Source organism: Arvicanthis niloticus, chromosome 1, assembly GCF_011762505.2.
Source record: "Arvicanthis niloticus isolate mArvNil1 chromosome 1, mArvNil1.pat.X, whole genome shotgun sequence".
NCBI lineage: Eukaryota > Metazoa > Chordata > Mammalia > Rodentia > Muridae > Arvicanthis > Arvicanthis niloticus.
Window position 1 is genome coordinate 20,653,438 of NC_047658.1, and position 22,347 is coordinate 20,675,784.

At 45.0% G+C, this 22,347-nt stretch overlaps 1 protein-coding gene across 7 annotated transcripts in view; it reads right to left on the reverse strand.

The window, feature by feature from the left end:
• Positions 1-6,220, reverse strand: part of Uevld (UEV and lactate/malate dehyrogenase domains) — a 32,397-nt gene extending 26,177 nt beyond the window's left edge. For all 7 annotated transcript variants that reach the window (XR_013110630.1, XR_013110629.1, XR_013110619.1 and 4 more), the window contains exons 1-3: positions 5,981-6,220; positions 3,089-3,173; positions 2,398-2,463 (exon numbers count right to left, since the gene is read on the reverse strand). Coding sequence is in view for 4 of the 7 variants with exons in the window: in XM_034509830.2 (XP_034365721.1) it covers positions 2,398-2,463; positions 3,089-3,173; positions 5,981-6,022 (193 nt within the window). In the remaining 3 variants the exon portion in view is untranslated. The remainder of the gene's footprint in view (positions 1-2,397; positions 2,464-3,088; positions 3,174-5,980) is intronic.
• Between the last annotated feature and the right edge of the window lie 16,127 nt (positions 6,221-22,347).

Consider the following 22,347-nt stretch of genomic DNA (forward strand, 5'->3'; position numbering starts at 1 on the left):
GTAGTAACTGCTCAATGATGGATGACAAGGCAGGAGCAGGGGTTTCAAACTGGAAGTTATGGGTGGAGCCCTGGGTTTGATTTCCAGGACTGGGGTGGACAGAGTACTGCAACCAGCATGACTACTTCAAGGAAGACTTGACGGCACAAGGGTCAATGTCCTAACTACATACCTGTTCGAAAGGCAGAGTATCAGTGGACTGCACAGTACTGATAAGGCTGGGTGTGGTGTAGAACACTAGTGGCACAGAGCTTGCATGTTTAGGGGTTGAATCCCAGCTTCATGATGGGTACTACACACCCAGAAACTGAAATGCTACTAAGCAGTGATTATTTATTTTTTTTAGAAGAGTCATGTGACAGTGCCATTTGTTTACTTAATCAGGTACAAAATACAAGCTGCATTTTTAGGCATTAGGCATTTGTCAGAACTGTCAAATGACTCATCTTCTTCCCCCTCAGTTGGCAGTAGACTGGGAAAACAGACAGAAGATAATAATTCAGTATTTATATTGCTGAGCACCATGGAGGAGAAGCTAAAAACTAGTATCTTTCTGAGATGGTTCCACCATGGACTGTAAACCTATGATGGTTTTGCCTCTTTAGTCAAGGCTGTTAAAATTACATTTAGAAAACATTCTTGTCATTAATATCTTTTTCTTAGATGGCTCCTGGCAATACATGTTACATCTTTCATTGAATAACCGGTGTTTAGAAGCTACGTGCTACTTCATGTGCAGATGAGGCACTGAAACGGAGGCTCTGCTAGCACCCGGTGGTGTTCTGATAAAACAGTCAATGTCTCCATAAGAAACACCACTCTTCAGGATCAGGACACTCCCCTGTCTGGGTAAGAAGAGAATATCTCATTTTCAGAACGGCTAATACCACAATGTATTTCACTAGCATTCCAGAAAGTGTTGAAGCCATCTTCATTGTCTTTAGTCTAGTCTCGTCTAGCCTGAAAAATACTAAGCAGTGATTATTAAAATGATAAAATTGAAATCAGCAAAGTAATAAGAATTATTCTCTTGCCTCAAAATGAACCAGCGGACTCAGCTTCCTGCCCCCTCTTCTCTTGCCTCATTCCCTCTGTTTCTTCAAGATCTACCCAAGCAAAGTACAAAGTAACAACTCATCCTTGTAAGTGAAGTTCTGACAGAGAGAAAACAGGCAGACATCCTGGCAGGACAGAAGCAATGCGAAGACAGATGAGTTCTGCCTGGAAACCAAGGCTTTCATCTTTAATCACAGGCAGAAAACAAATCTGAGAACACTTCTTATGAAATGTCACTACTGGTGGAGAGACAGGAATTAGGGAGGCTCACCTTGGTTTAGAAATTAATGTACAGAAATGCCTGGTACTTGAAGAAGTCTTTCAAAATCCTACTGTTCCACGCTGAACCCTTTCTAAGAGATTTGATCTCTGAAAGCCCTCTTCTCTGTGCATCAACTCTTTCAAGTGCCTATTGAGTTCATTTATTGCTGTGCCTTCCAGTCAGTGGCAAGTAAACTAACTTGTGAGCCACACTCCGAGAATTGCTAGTTAGTGTCAGTCATTCTATATTAGCCACTCCAGGGGTTACTCTTTCTGGGAAGAGCTGCACTGTAAATGAATGACATTTTGTTTCCTTTGAGACAGAGAGACTTATGGTTGTTCTTCAATTCTCCTGCCTCAGCATCCTGAGTCCAGGATTACAAATGTACTCCTTCACACACAGCAGGAACAAATGTTTAATGGTGGACTTGTGGGCACTACTTCAGAGAAGTCTTTTGAAAACAGAGTTTTGCTGGTGTTTTTCAAATGATACCACTTAACCAATCTTCTATTATACCAAAGGTTACGTCGCTGAACAGTAAGTAGGAAACAGTTAAGAATTAGTTAATTATTATAATTTTTTTCTTTCCTTTCGAATAAATCCTCACTATCTCAACCTGTCACCCAACTCTAAAATGTCTAGTAACGCACTGCGACCCTGGCTGTGTTTGCTCCATCATGTGACCAAGCTGAGATTCAGTCTTACTTACAGAACAGGTAGAGTGTCACATCACAGAGAAGAGGGGACAAGCACAAGCACAGACATCAATAGGAACACACAGGACCCTGGCCCTCTGTTACTGAGAGCAAGGCTCTGTCCCCAGAGCATGTCTCTGTCTCTCACATTCTCTTCTGTTCTTGCAACCCAGCAGCCTGGCAGGCACTATTTGACAACTTGTTAAATGGGATTAAAATTGATCTAGGCTCTCCTTGTCTCCAGGATCATGGCAGATCTAGTTAGGTCCTGAGCAGGCCTCAGGTCTATGTAAAAACACTTTCAGAGTGGTGCACCAAGGAACTGAGCTCCTATCGAGCTGCTCCTGTAGAGAAGTCCCATGTTCCCTTGGCTTCTGTACTTACCCTGATACATCACAGGGATCGTACCAGTGAAATTCAGCAGGTCTTTTTGGGAAGTATCTTTGAAAACTAGAAGACAAAGTTCCAAAATGTCAGTCAGAAATAGAGACTAGCAATCAAAGCATGTGAAAACTCTGCACACACAGAAACGTCAAAGTAAATAGATACATTTTTTAAAAAGTAAGTGTAAGAACACAAAACTTTGACACTAAAGTCCAAATCTGATGGCCACCTTCCTTTCTTAAGAGACATGTAGCTTGCCAGGCATAATGTCATACACTTGTAAGCCCAGCACCTGAGAGGCGCAGGCAGGACTGTCATGAGTTCAAGTCATTATATATTATGTTATATAGTGATAACCAGACCAGAAAAGCGGTACAAACCAATCCTGTCTCAAAACCACAGAACGGTGGAGCTTGATTGGAAGAGTGCTTGGCTAGTGTATATAAAGCCCTGGCTTCCACCTCGATCACCAAAGAAAGCGGGGGGGGGGGGGGGGGGGGGGGGGGGCTCGGCAGTGCCTGCCTGTAACCCCAACACTCAGGAGATGGAGGATGAGGATCAGAAGTTCAAGGCTATCCCTAGCTACATAGCAAGTTCTGAGATTAAAACAAGGAAAATAATTTGGAAGCTCTTTAGGTCAAATAATTAATAATCCAAATAATTCGGGGAGGGCTGGAGGATGCTCTCATACCATAGGTGTCCATGGAGTATTTGAAGTGCGGGAAAGACACGTTCACAGTCTTCAGCTCTTCTACAGTCAGATCCCTGAACTTGTACTGAAATGAGAGCAATGAGCAGCAAGCAATGAAAACAGAGCTGTGGACAAGACTCAGTATCTGCTGCGTGCCAGGCCACAGGGCAGGACCAAGCGCGTTACCACTACAGGTGTCACCAGTATTTGACTCAGCAGGGTCTCACTTTTTACAGTTCAGGCGGCCCTCAAGCTGGCCATCTTCCCTGCCGGGCTCCATCTCCTAGACGCTAGGAGCACAGGCATGCATCATCAAGTATTTCTGATTTCGTCATTGAAACCATGGTGCCGAGGAGCACGGAGAGTTGACAATTGCCCCATTTTATAAAGTCAAATGAAACCTAGAGAATCCAGACAATTTGCTAGGTCGGATGCCAAGCAAAGTATTAAACTCCAAGCTTAACCCCCAAACCTGGGCCTTGATCAGTTAAATCTAAATGCCTCCAGATACCCCCAAAAGCCTATGGGACAGCACAGGACAAGCCACTCATCAGCATTCAAGATCCACTTGTCTTTAATTACACTTTAATTTACTTATTTAATGCAGGTATATACGTGTTAGTGCACATGTGGAGGGCAGAGGACACTCGCGGGAGTTGGCTCTTTCCTTCCAACCTCAGGGTTCCAGCTCAAGGGTGTCCTGCTTGATGACAGGTGTCTGACCATCCTGTCAGCTCTTTTTTTCTGAATGCCTCCTTACTAGAGACAACTTGACTTTTCCTGTCCACCTCCAGCTGACATCTTGGATTTTACAGGGGAAGTAAATACAAGCTAGAGTTTGCTACAAGCAGGTGAACTGCCTCTTCCTGGCCTTCTCTGTGGCCTTGTGGACACCATCATGTAACTTCTCTCAGCTTATTTTCCTACCTACAAAGAAAAATCCTACCCGATCCCTAGACTTACAATGAGGATTTATTGAAAGGCGGCAAGTCTGTCAACAGCCTGGAAATTGAATAAAACTACTTGGAAATAAGTTCAGAAAAGTACAAGAGGGTGCTGAAAACCTAACACTGTTGAAAGAAATAAAGCAGAAAGGTTTGGTTGGTTTGTTTTTTTTTCAAAACAGGATTTCTCTGTGTAGCTCTGCTGTCCTAGAACTCACTTTGTAGACTAGACTGGCCTTGAACTCACAGAGATCTGCCTGCCTCTGCCTCCCAAGTGCTGGGATTAAAGACCTGGCTTGGAAAGCTGTTTTAAATGGGAAAATATTCGGTGTTTGTGGATCTAAGACTGTGGAGATCATTATATTTCCTGGAAGGTTCAGCATAATCCCATAGTGAAACTTCAGCTGTTACAAGATAAAAGCCTAAAAATTGGGCTGGAGAGGTATCTAAATGATAAAGCATTTACTTAGAATATCCAGAAGGCCTGGTTTCTGTCTGCAGCACACATATACCTTACCATTAAACGCCAATTGATATGAATGCTTGTGAGACTTAGAACAGCCATAATGATCTTGGAAATGAATAAAAAAGTTTGGAGAAATCGCAGCATAATCAAGATACAAAAAAAAAAAAAAAAAAATCAAAATGAGTCAGCAGTAAGTGCTGGAGAGGACACGGGGAAATCAGAAGTCTCCCATACCTCTCTGCACGGCTGAGGGATGACACAGCTGCACTGGAAAACAATCACAGAGTTGCTCAACAAGCCAGCTGTGCTGGTGACTGCCTTTGACTCCAAGTCTGTGGGAGGCAGAGGCAGGAGAATCTTGGTTGAGTTCGAGGCCAGCTTGGTCCAAATAAAGAATTCCAAGACAGCCTGGGAACTTGGTAAGACCGTTAAAAATTTAAAAAAAAAAAAAAAAGCAAAACAAAACACAGAGATGGCTCTGTGATTAAGAGCACCTGACACTTTTCCAGAGGACGTTTCTTTCTTTCCTTTTTTGTATTTTGAGCCAGGGTCTCATTATGTAGACCAGGCTGGCCTCAAACCTGTTTCTGCCTCCTGAGAGCCCGGATGAAAGCCATGTGCCACCACACCAGGCTTTTCTTTTCTTTCTGTCGGTCTTTCTTTCTTTGTTTTTCCTCCTCTTCCTTCTCCTCCTCCTTTTGTGTTTTTAAATGAGAAGTCTCACAACCAAACTCAATCAACCTACACCTGTAAACTAAACTATCTGAATCAACTACATACACGATTTCAATCTTGGAGCTCTTAAAAGTCTTACGAATGTAAAAACTGTCCCAACAAAGAGAGACACTCCCATGTCCAAGAATAGCAGCACAGAATCAACTTTCTGGGCTCTTCCAGAGCAACCTGAAACGGCCAGGATCACTTAAACAGGGTAACTTCTCAGTTAGGGGGCCCGTGTCTGCACTTGGGCGGGAGTCAGGAATGCTGAGCTGCGGTCTGGGGGCGGGGTGGGGTGAGACTTGAGGGTGGAAGAAACCCTCCAACTTTCCACGGTAAAGCTCTGTCCTGGCCTGCACTCGCGTCCGCGTAGATTTCTCACTGTGAGCACCTACAATGTGACCACAATGCTAGATGGGGGAAATACAGAACAAAAGCACAGTGAACAGTCACAAAAGCTCCAGGAGGAAGCACTGTGGAGAATGGCTTCCACAATGTGATAACCCGGATTTCTCAAAGCAAGTTGAGTCACTAGTAGGGAGTGACTCGTTCGAGGGGGGTGGGGAGGAGAGGCGCCGCCAGCTTGCGACCTCAGCACAGGGAGGCTAAAGCAGGAGGATTGCCGTGACTTCCAGGCCAGCCTGGGAAACAGTATGAGTGGGTGTGTCAAGACAACAAAACAATCTTGGAAAAAAGGATATGGGGGGGGGGAATAAATGAGCTGGAGCGACGCGCGGTCCCGTCCTGCCCGCCACCTGCCTGCACCTTGCCTAGCAGCCGCCTCACGCCCTCACAGTCGAACTCCATGGTCAGCCGGGGTGCGTTCCTCCGCGGCAATCCCGGTGCCGGCTTTAAAACACGCTGGGTACGGCGGCCGCACAGGCTCAAACTTCCGCAGAGGACGGTCCCCGCCCCTTGCAGTAGGCGGACCTCCGGTAGGATGCACCAGGACGCAGCGCTCGCTCCGGCAATCGTCGACCGGACCCAGAGACCAGGAGATCTAGGCGTCCCGCCCCGCCCCGCCCCGCCCCGCCCCGCCCTTTCCAGTCCTTGGACTCTGTCGGGTTCCGCGTCTACCTTTGCCCCAAACCGGAGACTGACAGCACCCCAGAGTTCCGGGGACTGGAACACCCTGAGAGGAGGGAAAATACCGCCCACTTGTTGGGGGAAATTTAACTAGGAAGAACCAGTGAACAAACAGATGCAAGAGGCGAGTTTCCTGGAAGACTTCCAGCACAAAATTGAAGGCAGCGGGGAGAATGATCAAAGCCAAAAAGTGTAGCTGGTTTTTGATGTTCAAAATCAAAGTTTTGCCGGGCGATGGTAACGCACGTTTTTTTAATCCCAGCATTCAGGAGACAGGGTCAGGCGGCTCTCTGCCAGTCTGGTCTACAAAGTGAGTTCCAGGACAGCCAGGGCTACACAGAGTGAGAACCAGGTGTAACTCCAGTTGAATAGGTTCTCACACCCTCTTCTGGGTGTTGTAAGCTTACTTACTTCCATACTGTACTTGCACGCAAAACACGCATACATATAAAGTAAAAATAAATTTAAAAAATAATTTTGACACGACTAAATAAAAACCAACTGCACAGAAATTAAACTTTTTTTTCCTGACAAGTGTCACCAACAAGATTATTAAAATGACTAATAAGCTATGCTTAGGATCAAAACACATCTGTCTTGACCTACACGTAGCAAAATGGCTTTTAATTCTTTTGATCCATGCCTACACATTCTTATAAACCACCTTATAATATTACTTACCTTAGAAGAATTCTATGAGGAAATAAGTATACTACCACATTTAAAAAGCAATCTTATAGCTCATCCTCCTTTTTCAGAGCTGAGGATGGAACCCAGGGCCTCTACCACTGAGCTAAATCCCCAACCCCAAGCCACTTAATATTTTAAGTATGCCTTGTATTTTTACTTAATGAGCTATCTTTTCCATCCTAACATCTCCTGAAAGTCTTTGTGCAACAGCAATCTAGATCCCTGCTGCAGATGAGGTGAGACCCCCCTGAGTTGAAGTTCCTCTAGCTTCATAGCTAGCAAAATCCATCTTTGTCTCTGGCATAGTACACTCATGATAACTTGCTAGAAATGCAAACTTCTGGGGCTAGAGAGATGGCTCAGTAGTTATGCCAACTGTAACTCTGGCTCCAGGGGTATAGGGCATCTCTGGGCTTGCAGGGCACCTGTGGGCATGCACAAGCGCGCATGCATACACGCGCGCACACACACACATACATACATACACACATACACACGTGTGCTTGCACACCACACATGAACACACATACACACACATGTAATTGTAAAATGTTAAGTGCAGGCAGGTGGACAGATGGTTTAGCTATTAAAAGCAGTTGCGGGCTGGAGAGATGGCTCAGCCATTAAAGGCTAGGCTCACAACCAAAAATAAAAGCAGTTGCTGCTCTTGCACAGGAAGAAGGTTCAATTCCCAGGCTCCCACATAGCAGCTCAGTACTACTTGTAACTCCAACTTCAGGGGATCTGATGCCCTCCTCTCCCCTCTCCCCTCCTCAGACACCAGGCACTCTTATAGTGCACATACATGCAGCTGAAACATTCACACACATAAAATAAAAATGAATAAATAATCAAGAGAACGTGGGGGAACTTATTTGCTGACATGAAATTGTATATATTTGTTGGTATAGTTGATATTTTGAAATATTTAAACATTGTGGAGTTGCTAAATTGAAACAATTAACATGAAAGATATAGACTTAGTCAACCGGAAATTCTAGATATAGTCTGAGAAATGTTTGTTTTGGATGCTGGGTATGGAAATCAGGTTTACTCCCAGCTTCCAGGCAGGCTGTTTCAGCCAGCCTTCAAGACAATCCCCAGGGGGTGAAGTCACGACACTGTACTATAGGGCATTCTCCTAGGACTCTGGCTTATGAAGACCTTCCTACCCGAGGCTGGAACATAGCTGTAGTTAAGAAACTAGGTTTGGGGGCTAGATAGAGAGATGGCTCAGCAGTTAAGAGCACTGACTGCCCTTCCAGAAGTCCTGAGTTCAATTCCCAGCAACCACACAGTGGCTCCCAACCACCTCTTCTGGTGTGTCTGAAGAAAGCTACAGTGTACTCATAAAAATAAAATTAAATTAAAAAAGAAAGAAAGAGACTAGGTTTTCTGCTCCTTACAGTGAGGGACAAGCAGCACAGTGCAGGGAGACAAGGTTTGAACTGTTTGAATTTTGGAATTTGGACTGGGTGGAAGCTATAAGGAAGAATGGCCTTACTCTGGACTATGTGCTATCAGAAGCAGAGACGTTTCAGTGACTACCTTCCCAGTGAAGATCGCATGCAAGATGGGTACACTTGGAAAACGAGAAGCCCTGACTGGCAACGACTGGCAAAGCAGCAGGGGCAGCTGGTCTTAGCAAACAGGAATCTGTTTGGTATTTCCTTGTTCTTGTCTCTGTGGAGACAAAATTATAAGTGGCCTTGTTGTGTCTCACTTTTCCATGGTCTCAGCGACCTTGTCTGATGTTAGTATTTTGGGGGATGGCTTCTCTCCAACAGAGGAATGAACTGACCCAGCTCTGAGGCACAGGGCAAATTCTGTCAATACTACACTTAGCTATATAATAAACAATGTGTGTGTGTGTGTGTGTGTGTGTGTGTGTGTGTGACATTGCATATATAGGATATGTATCTGGTGAGGTGAAAACTTCAGGGTTCTTTGGAGAGTTTGAAAGAATGTTTCGCTGAAGCAGACACAGGAGAGAGGATGTTCTGCTAAAGCAAGCACATGAAAGACACGTGATGAAGGATTCTTTGCTAAGAACACACAAGTATTGGCCCACCTTACATTGTGTAGTTGAGCTGCATTTGTAGGGACTTCATAGAGAGAAACACACACACATACACACACACACAAAACAAAAACCTTCCGGTGCTACAGTTTCTTGTAGTTTCCTGGGCTGATTGGCAGAGTGATATTAACTGAGACAGACCCAGGTCCTGAGGCAAGACCGTGGAGGTCATCTGATGTTTGGGGGTGGGGGTGGGGAATATAAGAGGGATTCAACAGTGATGGAGGCTGAACTTGGCTTGCTTGTAGAGCTAGCTGTGCAACGCTTGTCCTTGTCACTTTTTTTGCTGATCTTCTCCTGGTATTCCTGTTGGCCCTGGTGTCTCCTGATGACTTGTGCTGATTTGACTGAGGCCTGGCTGTTCTTGCTAGGTCTTGCTACTGCTGCCGCTTACCTGATTCTACCGAACTGGATTGCTGGTATATCCATAAAGCATTTGTGAATGGATGTAGCTGCTGTTGCTGACCTGTGAACTGAACTGCCGGTTTTCTGACAATGTAGACAGGAATTGCTACAAAGAAACCTTTCTAAACAGGTCCACTTCCCTTGTATCCTTTCTCTTCCACTACCTCTGGTGCTATATGGAGAAAGTTTGTGAAGAAAAGAGTGATATAAATCTGATTTAGTTTTTTTTTTCTTTAAAGATTTATTTATTTGGGGCTGGAAATATAGCTATATGATTAAGAGCACTGGCTCTTTTTCCAAAGGACCTGGGATCAATTCCCAACACCTACATGGTGGCTCATGTCTGTTAACACCAGTTCCAGAGGATCCAATGCTGTCTTCTGGCCTCAGTGGGCACCAGGCATGAAAGTGGTGGACAGACATACATGCAGACAGAACACCTATACAGATACAAATAAAATTAAAATTGAAAAAGATTTATTCATTTTAGTGTATGTGTATATGTCTATGTGAGTCTAGATGCACCATATGTGTGCAAGTGCCTTCTGAAGGCAGAGGGCATCAGACCTCCTGGAACTGGAGTGGCAAGCAGGTGTGAAATACTTGATATGAATGCTAGGAACCAAACCCTGGTCCTCTGGGAGAGCAGCCAGTGCTCTTAACTACTGAGCCATGCCTTCAGCCCCAGAAATCTGACATACTTTTGGTTCCATAGCTCTACTCTAAAGATCTATCTCAAGGCTGGGCATACACTGCCTCCTACACTCAAGAGGCAGAGGCAGGCAGATACCTGTGAATTCCAGGACAGTCACAGATACATAGCGAGTCCTTGTTTTATGGGCAGGGGGGCCTATCTTACAGTAAAAGTACAGAGAGAGAGAGAGAGAGAGAGAGAGCCCAGTCAGTTGAATGCTTGCTGCACAAGCGTAAAGAACCTTAAGTTCAATCCCTAGAACCCATTTAAAATAGCCAGGCTGGGCACCCTGACCTTGTAATGCCAGTTCTGGGAAGGAGGAGACCAGTAGGCCCTTGGAGCTTCGTTGGCCTGCCAATCTAGACCAATCAGCAAGTTCCAGGACCTCAATGAAAGATTATGTCTCAGAAACAAAAGGCTGGATCTCCAGCATTCACGTGGTGTCTCAACCATCTATAAATCCCATAGATCTGATACCCTTATCTGGCCTCCACAGGCACTGCCTGTATATGGTGCACACACACACACACACACACACACACACACACACAGGCAAAACACCCACACATATATAATAAAGTAAACAAAGAAAAGAAAAACATAAAAATAATCTGGAGAAATATGAAAGACATAATAGTTCAATTCCTAGCACAGACATGGTGGACGAAACTATCTGGAACTCCAGTAACAGGGCTCTGAATACCCTTTTCTGGGCTCTGTAGATACCAGCACCCAAGTGGTATACAGATATACATGCAGGCAAAACACCCATGCATATAAAATAAAATATAAAAATTAAAAAAGGAAATGCAAAAGTGCACAAAGTGTTCTTGTTGTGCCATGAAATGTTTGTGAACCCCCAAAGACCAACCAAGGAGCCGAATCCAATGCAATCGCATTAGGGTCTCTTTATTCAAGCTCAAGCTTGGGCTTCCCCGACAACCCTGACACGCAGAAAGGTGGAGCCCTGAGCCTAGTTTTAGGCAAGCATTTATAGAGGCTAGAAGGGACAGGGGCATTATGGCCTTTAACATAATGGTGCTGGGAGCCTGGGAGCCAAACCATAAACTTATTAACGACTGCTTTCCTCCTGGTTGGTGGTTTTTAGGAAGTGAAGTACCTGGGGTGGGCTGTAACCTGGGGGTACAGATTTGTTGGGGGATAACCTGGAGACTGGTGCTAGATGCAAGTTTTTTGAGGGGTTAACCTGGAAACTGGTAGACACAGGTCTTATTGGGGGGTATCCTGGAGACTGGTGCTGGTACTTGTTGGGAGCCGACTTTAGCAGAAAGCGGCTAGATCAACTTTGCAGCCATCTGGAACCATATACCCTGACGAAAGACTTGGTTTTCAATAGCCTACAACAGCTGAAGCACACTCTGATATCCCACATATTTTGTGTTGCTGTTTACTGCCCCCAGCTGCAAGGTGCACGTGGTAGTCACGCCTGCAAGGCATGCAGTTCACGTGCTGTCCACGCTATAGACGCCTGTAAGGCTTACGTCATATCAACACCTGCAAGGCACGTGGTATCCACTCGCCTACAAGGCACGTGGCAAAAGCCTATAAATAGCTCAGAATTCCCTTCAATAAGAGAGACTTGAGAAAAGAGACTTGAGAAAATAGAAGAGACTGAATCACACCCTGTCTTGTCTCCATTCTTCGCGTCTCCTGCCCCTGCAGCCCAACACTCTCTCTTGACCAGAGCACTTAGCCCCAAAAGCATTAAGGCAAACCGTTGAGGAAGAGTAAAGGCCTCAACAGTACTGGCCTGTTAGTTACTTGAGTTCAATCTTAGGTCAAGCTCTCTAAGATAGAGTCTGAAGCCAAAAGATTTGGTCTGTCATTCCCCCCTTTCTCTGGGCTAGAAAGCCCAAGCAGGGGACTTCCTGGAATTTATCTAATCTCATGAAAACAGTTAATAATAGAGCTATGTCTTTATTATTATTATTATTATTATTATTATTATTATTATTATTAGTTTTCGAGACAGGGTTTCTCTGTGTAGCCCTGGCTGTCCTGGAACTCACTCTGTAGACCAGGCTGGCCTCGAACTCAGAAATCCGCCTGCCTCTGCCTCCCAAGTGCTGGGATTAAAGGCGTGCGTCACCACTGCCCGGCGAGCTATGTCTTTATGACTCAGTTAATGCAGGCCTAGATGTATTGGAGACTGGAAAGGACTGGACCATTATATTTTAGAGGGGGGTCAGGGTTGTCATTGTCCAGTCCTTGTGGTGTCCCTGGGGTTTGGGTAGGGGTCTCATCAGTGGGAGATGGGGAGGGGGGAGTCCTGAGGCTGAATTCTCCTCATGTCAGGGTTATCTTCAACTGCAAATGTGTCTGTGATTCCATGTTGCAATCCCATAGACCTCCAGGCCAGTGGGAAGGACCTTTCTAACGAGGCTGTAATGACCCCTGGAGGGAGGATGACCTGCTTTATGGAGAATAAGTTTAGGCCAAACATGTTGATGTGCCCATTGGACACCTTTGAGTTTGTCTAGTAATTGGCGATCCTGGAACTCAACGATGACCTCTGCCTGTATGTTAAGAACAATGGGAGGGGGGTTGGTATCCCAAACATGATTTCAAAAGGGGTGAGTCCTATCTGGTAAGGAGAGTTTCATACCCGATAGAGAGATAGAGAGCGAAGGGTGGGAGAGTTAACTCAGTCATTGCCAGTCTCTTAGGTCAGTTTAATTAAGGTTTCTTTTAGGGTTTTGTTCATCCTTTCTGCCTGTCCTGAACTCTGGAGAACTCTATATGAACAATACAATTTCCAATCAATTCCCAGAATATTGGCTAGTCTCTGACTTACCTGGGACACAAAAGCTGGTCTGTTATCTGACTCTATCGTCTGAGGAAACTCATTCCTTGGCAGTGTGACCTCTAAGAGCGTCTTTGTCACCGTAGTTTCATGCTTGGTGGGGAAGCCTCAGTCCAACCTGAAAAGGTATCTATAAACATCAGTAAATACTTATATCTAAATTTCTCTGGTTGTATCTCTGTGAAGTACGCCCCTCAGTGGACGATTGAGCCATTGAGCGCTCTTGCCATTGGTGAACCATGTTACCTCTGCATCCATCAAGGGGGCATCCTGAAGATCTAGTCTGGTCCCATGGATGTGGGCCAAAATGTCTGAGCAGTCATGCAGAGGCCCATTGAAGTCCGGGTCAGGCAGCAGGGTAGCTGGGCTTAGGTCAGCTGGGGCCTGAAAAGTTATCCTGAGGGCATTTAAGAGGAGAGACTGGTAATGAATCATTCTGGTATTGGTGATGGACAGGCTTTGGCTTAGTGACAGTTTGTCAGCATCTTTGACTAGAGGGTTCATGGTTGTGATGATGAGCAAACAGTTGCCCCTGGCAACTGGGTCTAATTTCTTTGACAGCCCACTGGCTGGCGCCAGGGCTCAGAGTCTGAGTCAATACCCCTTTCACTATCTCAGATCTCTCGTCCATGAGAGATGGAAGGGCTTAGTCACTTCTGGCAACCCCAAAGCTGGTGTAGAACTTTCTTTCTGGCTTCAGAGAGCCACCTCTGACCTTTTTTTTTTTTTTTTTTTTTTTTTTTTTTTGGTTTTTCGAGACAGGGTTTCTCTGTATAGCCTTTGGCTGTCCTGGAACTCACTCTGTAGACCAGGCTGGCCTCGAACTCAGAAATCCGCCTGCCTCTGCCTCCCAAGTGCTGGGATTAAAGGCGTGCGCCACCACTGCCCAGCCACCTCTGACCTCTTAATATGTATTTCTCGGATCTAGGGAGGTCACCTGTGGTTGGCAGAGTAGGGCCTTCTTACTAGAGGCTTGATAGTCCAAATTTCCCAGGGCCTCCACAAGGTCCTGGGTCTCCTCTAAGAATTTTGTTTGGTTTCTGCTGCTACCAGGAGGTCATTTTGAAACTGCTGGGAGACTTTATCTTCAGGTTTTAGCAAGAGAGAATGCTGTGCTCTATTAATTATAAGAAAGACAGTGGGTTTCCCCTCTATTTTTAGGGTTACCATGGGCATCTTTTTCTTTTCCAACCTGGGACATTTTTGACCTTTAGGACCCGATTTACCTCTTTCTCTTGAAGTCATCTGTGCCTCCTACACAGGTAGGCCGCTGGCCCGGGGCCAGGACCTGAGTAAGCACATTGGTTTCTAGAAGCCATTTGTTTCAGACGTCTCCTACAATCCTCTGGTTTGGCCGTGGCTGCCAGCAGGATCTTTACCAGGTCATGAGTCTCTTGCTTCTGCTCTTTCTCCTGTCTTTCCTGCACTTTCTCTTTTATTAATTTTTTCCCCTGTCATTATCATTCTCTCAGACTCTCTTAACTTCTCAACCCTCTGGAGGTTTTTTGGTTTGGTTTTTTTTTTTTTTTTTTTTTTTTCTTAATATCCGGTGCTTCGTGATTGATAATAGCTAGAGCTACTGTGGCTTTCACTTTGGAATGTTTCTATGACGCTTTCTACGAAAGCTGTGAAACTGTCTTTATTTCTCTGACTAATATCTTTGGCCAAATTGGTGGGCTGTCTTACAGCCGCTTTGAGACCTGCCAACAGAGACTGGCAGTGAGACTTAGAGTCCCTCCTTACCTTTAGCGCTACTGAGTCCCAATCTGGGTGAGTTTAAGGGAAAGTCAGCCTCAATTGCTGCATGGTGGCTGGTGGGTTCCCTTGTGGGGCCAGGAACCAGTTTCCTTCTCTCTCTCTCTCTCTCTCTCTCTCTCTCTCTCTCTCTCTCTCTCTCTCCTGCAAAAGCTGCTGGCAGTCATCCCAAGTGTGCTGGTGGGTAAAGAGGACTGTTTCCAAGAGATTATTTACTGAAACGGGGGAGTTCGGAGTTCTTTAGTTATAAAGGTCACTAGTGGCAAAAGGCCAATAATGATGGGGCTGGTTTCCATGATCACCAATAGGCCCGGATGCAAGCAAAGGTAGGACGACAGACAGACTCAGAGTCAGAAGGCAGAAGGCAGGCCTTCCCTTCCCCGACCCCAGCGGCTTCGTGTCCCTGCAGCAGGTCTTTCCTTCCCTGCCTCTGATGGGGCTGCCTGCGGCCGAGTTTGCCTGAGGCGTTGAACAAGGTGGTGCTGCCTGTTGTCTGGGGAGAAAAAGTTTTCCTAATGGTGACAGAAAGATTCTGTCCTCTAGTTTTAACATAGTAGAGTTGAAGGCATCTGTCCCGTATTAAATATCCGTCAGAGCTGGGCGGTGGTGGCGCTCGCCTTTAATCCCAGCACTTGGGAGGCAGAGGCAGGCGGATTTCTGAGTTCGAGGCCAGCCTGGTCTACAGAGTGAGTTCCAGGACAGCCAGGGTTACACAGAGAAACCCTGTCTCAACAAAACAAAACAAAACAAAAATATCCATCTCAAAGTCACCCCATAACATAGACAGCAACGACAAAACACAAGAGAAATTCCAAACACTCTGCACTGCAACATGCCACCTTAAAAACAACCAGAAGGTGGCGCTCATATACAAGAAGACACTTGTTCCTTCCTCTCAGAAAGGAACAAAAGTAACCAGATGGTGAGCGCCCACCCCAGACTTCTTCTGGTGCCATGTGGCCTCGGTCCCCTAGCATGTCTGCTTTAAATACCTCTGGCCACAGATACAGATTTAAGGCCTTTTTTTTTTTTTTTTTTTTTTTTTTTTTTTTTTTTTCTTTCCCAGAACAGAATTACAGATGTGGCACCACTCAGAGTTTGAGAACAGACAAAGACAGACAAGAATTACCATACATCAACACATGGACAGACTTACAGACTCAGACAGACATTATCAGAATTGAGACCCTCCCAGTCGGGTCCTGGGGGCCTCGGAGTTCCCGGCCAACTTGTGTCAGGAAACATTCGTGAACCCCCAAGAGACCAATCCAATTGGAGGCGAATCCAGTGCAGTCACATTAGGGTCTCTTTATTCAAGCTCAAGCTTGGGCACACCATAGACTGGAGAGTGGGAGGGGGGTGCCCTAGACAAGTTTCAGGCAAGCATTTATAGAGGCAAGAAAGGGGAATCTAGCCTGGTACACATCTGATTGAGAGGCCATTATGGCCTTTAACACAATTGGCTGGTGCTGGGAGCCAAACTATAAACTTAACTTTTGCTTTCCTCCTGACTGGTGTTGTTAGGCAGGGCCAGCTTGTAATCTCGAGGTGCAGATTTGTTGGAGGAATAACCTGGAAACCAGTGCTGGGTACAGGCCTGTTAGTTATCTTGAGTTCAACCTTAGGTCAGGCTCTTTAAGATGGAGTCTAAACCAAAGGATTTGGTCTCTCACGAGGATTTTGCTGCGTATTTTTGCATTGATGTTCATAAGGGAAGTTGGTCTGAAGCTCTCTTTCTTGAATCGTTCTGTGGTTTAGGTATCAGGGTGACTGTTCCTCATAGAATGAGTTTGGCAATGTTCCTTTTGTTTGAATTTTGTGCAATACTTTGAGGAGTGTTGGTATTAGCTCTTCTTTGAAAATCTGGTAGAATTCTGTATTCTGTGCTGAAACCATCTGACCCTTAGATTTTTTTTTTTCAGTTAGGAGACTTTTAATGACTGCTTCTATTCCCTTGGGGGTTATAGGACTATTTAGATAGTTCACTCGGTCTTGACTTAACTTTGGCAAGTGGAATCTGTCTAGAAAGTCATCTATTTTATTTAGATTTTTCAATTTTTTTGAGCACAAACTTTTGAGCTCAAACCTAATGATTCTTTGAAATTTCTCAGTGTCCATTGTTATGTCTCTTGTTTCATTTTTGATTCTGTTGATTTGGATACGATCTTTCTGCATTTTAGTTAGTTTGGCTAAAGGTTTGTTTATCTTCATAATTTTTCTCAAAAAAAAAAAAAAGGACCAACCCAGCTTGGTTTTGTTGATTTTATGTATTGATCTCTTTGTTTCTAATTGATTGATTTCAGCCGTGAGTTTGATTATTTCCTGCTGTCTACTCCTGCTGGGTGTGTTTGCTTCGTTTTTGTTTTTTTTTTTTTTTTCCTAGAGCTGTCAAATCTACACATTGCTTGTTAGTATTAGAATTATCCAACTTCTTTTGAGTGTTCTTAGAGCTCTGAACTTTCCTTTTAGCACTGCATAGTGTCCCATAGGTTTGGGCATGTTGTACCCTCATTTTCACTGAACTCTAGAAAGTCTTCCATTTCTTTATTTCTTCCCTGACCCAGAGATCACGGAGTCAAGACTTGTACAGTTTCCATGACTATGTAGGCTTTCCGTTGTTTCTCTTGTTGTTGTTGGAGCTTTAATCCATGGAAGTCTGATAGGATACAAGGAGCTATTTCAATTTTCTTGTATCCATCAAGGCTTGCTTTATGACCGAGTATATGGTCAGTTTTGGAGACGGTTCCATGAAGTGCTGAAAAGAAGGTATATTCTTTTGTGTTTGGGTGAAATGTTCTATAAATAGGTTAGGTCCACTTGATTCATAACCTCTGTTAATTTCATTCTTTCTGTTTAGTTTCTGTCTGGATGACTTTTCCATTGGTGAGAATGGGGTGTTGAAGTCTCCCACTGTTATTGTATGGGATTCGATGTGTGATTGGAGCTTTAGTAAAGTCTCTTTTACAAATATGGGTACCTTTGCATTTGGGGCACAGATGTTTAGAATTGAGATGTTATCTTGGTGGATTATTCCCTTGAGTATGAAGTATCTTCCCCATCTCTTGTGACTACTTTTGGTTGAAAGTCTGTTTTATTAGATATTAGAATGGCAACTCTAGCTTTTTCTTTGGTCTATTTGCTTGGGAAAGCTTTTTTATTTATTTATTTATTTATTTATTTATTTCATGACTTTGAGGTATCTGCTATCTTTGTTGCTGAGGATGGAGCTACAGCAGATTCCCACTGCTACTGCAGCTCTGCTCCAAGGACCTGGCCTTAATTGAATCTCCAGATAAAATGGCCTCAGCAGCTCCATCTTTCCCCACTATATCCTGCAGTCACTCCTTCCCTGTCCTACTCAGTGGCCCCACTCAGTCTGGCCAGGTTGAAGACATCTATCTTTTTGTTTGTTTGACCTTCTGTTTGTTTCTTTGTTTTCTGAAACAGGGATTCTCTGTATAAAACCTGGCTGCCCTATAACTCAGTTGGTAGACAAAACTGACATAGAACTCACACAGATTCACCTGCCTCTGGCCTCCCCAGTTTAAAGGGATTAAAGGCATGTACCACCACCTGATTTTGAGGACATTTTTTTTTTTTTCAAGACAGGGTGTCTCTGTGTGGTCCTGGCTGTCCTGGAACTCACTCTGTAGACCAGGCTGGCCTCGAACTCAGAAATCTGCCTGCCTCTGCCTCCCAAGTGCTGGGATTAAAGGCGTGCACCACCACCTGATTTTGAGGACATCTTTCTTAATTGAGTAGACAGAGATACTCAATTCAGGTTTAGTTAGAGTGTGTGAAACAATCACAGCCTTTGCCCCCATCACTTGGGGTCCCCTGTACTTTGGGGCTCCAGTCCAGTAGAAATTTGGCTTTCCCTAACCAGTGACCATATCAAGAAATGAATGTCTTCTCAGTCTGTTGTGCAGGGGTCCTTCTCATTCCTTCCTACTGGTGTCACCTCTTAATTGTTCCCTCCCTTCTTTTCCTTCCTTCTTTCCTTCCTTCCTACCTTCCTTCCTTCCTTCCTTCCTTCCTTCCTTCCTTCCTTCCTTCCTTCCTTCTTTCCTCCCTCCCTCCCTTCCTCCCTCCCCCCCTCTTGCTCTCTCACGTTCTCCCTCTCTCCCTCCCTCCCTCCCCCCTCCCCCCTCACTTTCTTTCTTTTGAGCCTGGAACTCACTCTGTAGACCAGGCTGGCCTCAAACTCAGAAATCTGCCTGCCTCTGCCTCCCAAGCACTGGGATTAAAGGCGCAAGCCACCACTGCACAGCCGCCAACTCACCAGGAAACCAGTGGGCTGCTGCAGCTTGCCCAATCCTGTCTGTTTGACCTCTACTCAAAGGACCTGCACTTACATATCTCTCCAAACTTGAAGCTCAGTTCTCTTCCCAATCTGTGGATCCTCCCACTCTGCAGACCCTCAGACCTATAATTCTTACCCACACTTGGCTGCCACTCCAGTTTCAGCTTTCCACTATGGACACCCAGTCTTATGGATTTAATTATGAATGTTTTATTGTCTTTTGTTTTGGTTTTGAGTTAGGATCTTTCTATTATGTCAAGCTGTTTAGAGACGACCTTGGCTCAACCGCCTGAGTGCTGATTACAGGTGTGGGTCATCACAATCCTTTAAGATTTGATCATTATTTCCACAGTAATTAGGGAGGGACAGGTTTGTGTGAAAATTGAAAACTAAGGGAAATTGACCTTTCCCTTATGAGGCTCCAGCCCAGAAGAAATTGAGGCTGCATCTGTCAGTCACTTTCTCAGGAAATAGATTTTTACTCAGTCTGCTTCCAGGACTCCTACCCATTCCTTCCTCTTACTAAGCACCCATTCTCAGAGGCCAACATCCCGTTCAGTCACCAGCCATCTTGTTTGCTCCCTTTTCCAAACACCAGCCTCATCCTGGGCCATCCACAAGTTCTAAACGGCTCCTCAAGCTCTCTGTAGACATGGTGGTCTCTACCAAGAGTCCCCAAGGCTCCTGCAGGGAGGGCTCAAGGTTTTGGTGTGTTGGTGGCCGTGTTTCCGCTTCCAGATTTTTCCTAGGCAAAATGGCATTAAGAAGAAAATGCCAATGTCTTTTTGTGGGGGAATAAATTTTTTCTTTTCAAGACAGACTTTCTCTGTGTAGTCCTGGAACTCACTCTGTAGACCAGGCTGGCCTTGAACTCTGAAATATGCCTGTCTCTGCCTCCCAAGTGCTGGGATTAAAGGTGTGCGCCACCACTGCCCGGCTGAATAAACTGGTTTTAATCAACACCAAGGAACCTCAGTTTGCTTCCCAAGAGTCTAGCCATTCCCAACTGCAAGAATACAGAATCTCCAGCTGGTTTATTACTTGTTTGCAAAGACCTGTGTTACAAAAGATCTCTTGACATCTACAGAGGATTAAGATTAAGCACAAAAGCAAACGCAGAGTCAACAAAATAAGACCTGTCGAGGTTCACTGAGAAGCTATTTGTTTACATTTGTTTGAGATCCCGGGAACAAACCACAGTACTTTGTGGAGAAAAAAAAAAAAAAAAAGGAAGAAAAAAAAAAAAAGGAAATAAGTTAAAAAAATGTTATGATGTATCTTATTGTGTGTATGAATGTGGTCATTATCATAACAGGGCCCACATGTGGATATTAGAAAAGAACATGTAGAGACTGGTTTTGCCTTTCCACTATGTGATCTATGTACATAACATTCAGGGTTGACGACAAAGTGTTTGGCTGTGCTTTCACCCCAGCTTCAGATTGTTTTATGTTCTGGATGATCTCAAACCCACTGTATGACTGAAGTTGAACGGATTTCTCATCTGACTGCCCAACATACGTCATGATTAGAGGCCAGGACCCCTTGAGGGAGCCTTTACTGTACTCTTTAGTATTTCATGGTGGCATTCTGCCCTAAATGCATATTTAATTTGTTTCCTCTGGGAAGTCTTGAGTCCTCAGGGGACATTTTATCCTCTTTGCTTTTATTGCCACCTTATCTCTGACTGTCTCTGCTCCTCTCTCTTTCATTCTCCTTCCTTGTTTGTCTCTAAATCTGCCCCTCTGTATCTCTGTCTCTATCTCTGTCTCTCTCTTTCTTCTTAGTTTTTTTGAGGAAGAGTTTCTCTGTGTAGCCCTGGCTGTGCTGGAACTTGCTCTATAGACCAAGCTGGCTTCAAATTCACAGAGATAGAACTGCCTCTGCCTCCCAGGTGCTGGGAATAAAGGCCTGAGCTACCACTGCCCAGGCTTTATCCAGCCTCTTTGGCCTCTGCAAAGACTCTGGTCTTGCAGCTGCTTTTGGTAAAAGCCAGAGAGACAAGAAAGTATTATACTATGGTAGACTTGACCAATGCATTTTATATTGAAAAGTGTTGGGGCCCAAGCTCGAGTCCCTGTTCGGGCGCCAAAATAATGTTGGGGACCGCACTAGCCCCAAGTTGGGGCGGCCAAAATAAATGTTGCAGCCCAGGCAAAATGTTGAGGCCCGGGCCGACCCACGTTTGGGCGGCCACTGTATCCCGGCCCAAGCTGCTGCTCCGGTCTGCAGGTCGGGTTTCAGCAAGAGCGAGGGTGAGGGCAGATTCTACCTAATGTCTGATGTGTATGAATCTCTCTCTCCGGTCTGATGTCTGGTTCTGTCTTCTATAGTCTGATTCTAAGCCACGCCTCTAAGTTACACCTTTAATCATGCCCTTAGGTCTTGTCTCTAACTCTGATCTCTATACTTCTAAGTCACACACCTTTAATCTCACACACTTTTAATCTCAAGGTATCTAAACCAAGATTATCGGAGTGTTCTCAGCTGTTGTAGGCTATTGTAATTCAAGTCTCATGTCAGGGTATATGGCTCAAGATGGCTGCAAAGCTGATAGCCGCTTTCTGCTAAAAGTCGGCCCCCAACAGAAAAGTATCAATACTTTTGGTTCATGTAGGGCCTTGAGTATCTTAAATTGCCCTTGAACAATGCTGTGTAGCTGATAATGACACTGAGGGGCTGGGACTACCAGCATGACCCACCACACAGTAGACTTGGTAGTGAGGATGGTGCCCACTCTGCCCACTGAGCTCCAACACGACAATTTTGTTTTGGTTGATTGCTGAGGGACCCCAGTGGAGGGATCAGGACACTAACCCACCCACAAAAGTTTTGACCCAAAATTTATCCTGTTTAATAAAATGCAGGGACAAAGATGGAGCAGGGACTGATGGAATGGACAAACGATAACCAGTTTAACCCGAGACCCATTTCACTGGCAAGCACCAATCCCTGACACTATTAATGATACTCTGTTATGGTTGCACACAGGAGCCTAGCATAACTGTCCTCTGAGAGGCTCCACTCAGCAGCTGAAACTTGAGGCAGAGACCCAGAGTCAAACACTAGACAGAGTTCCGGGACTCTTCTGGAAGAGTTGGGGGAAAGGTTGAAGGCTCTGAAGGGGATAGGAACTCGGTGGAAAGACCAACAGAGTCAACTAACCTGGACACTTGCAGGTTTCTTCAGACAGAACCACAAACACAGAGCTACCATGATCTAGACAAAGAACTCCACACATGTGTAACAGATGGGCAGCTTGGTCTTCATGCAGGTCCCTAAACTTGAGTGGAGA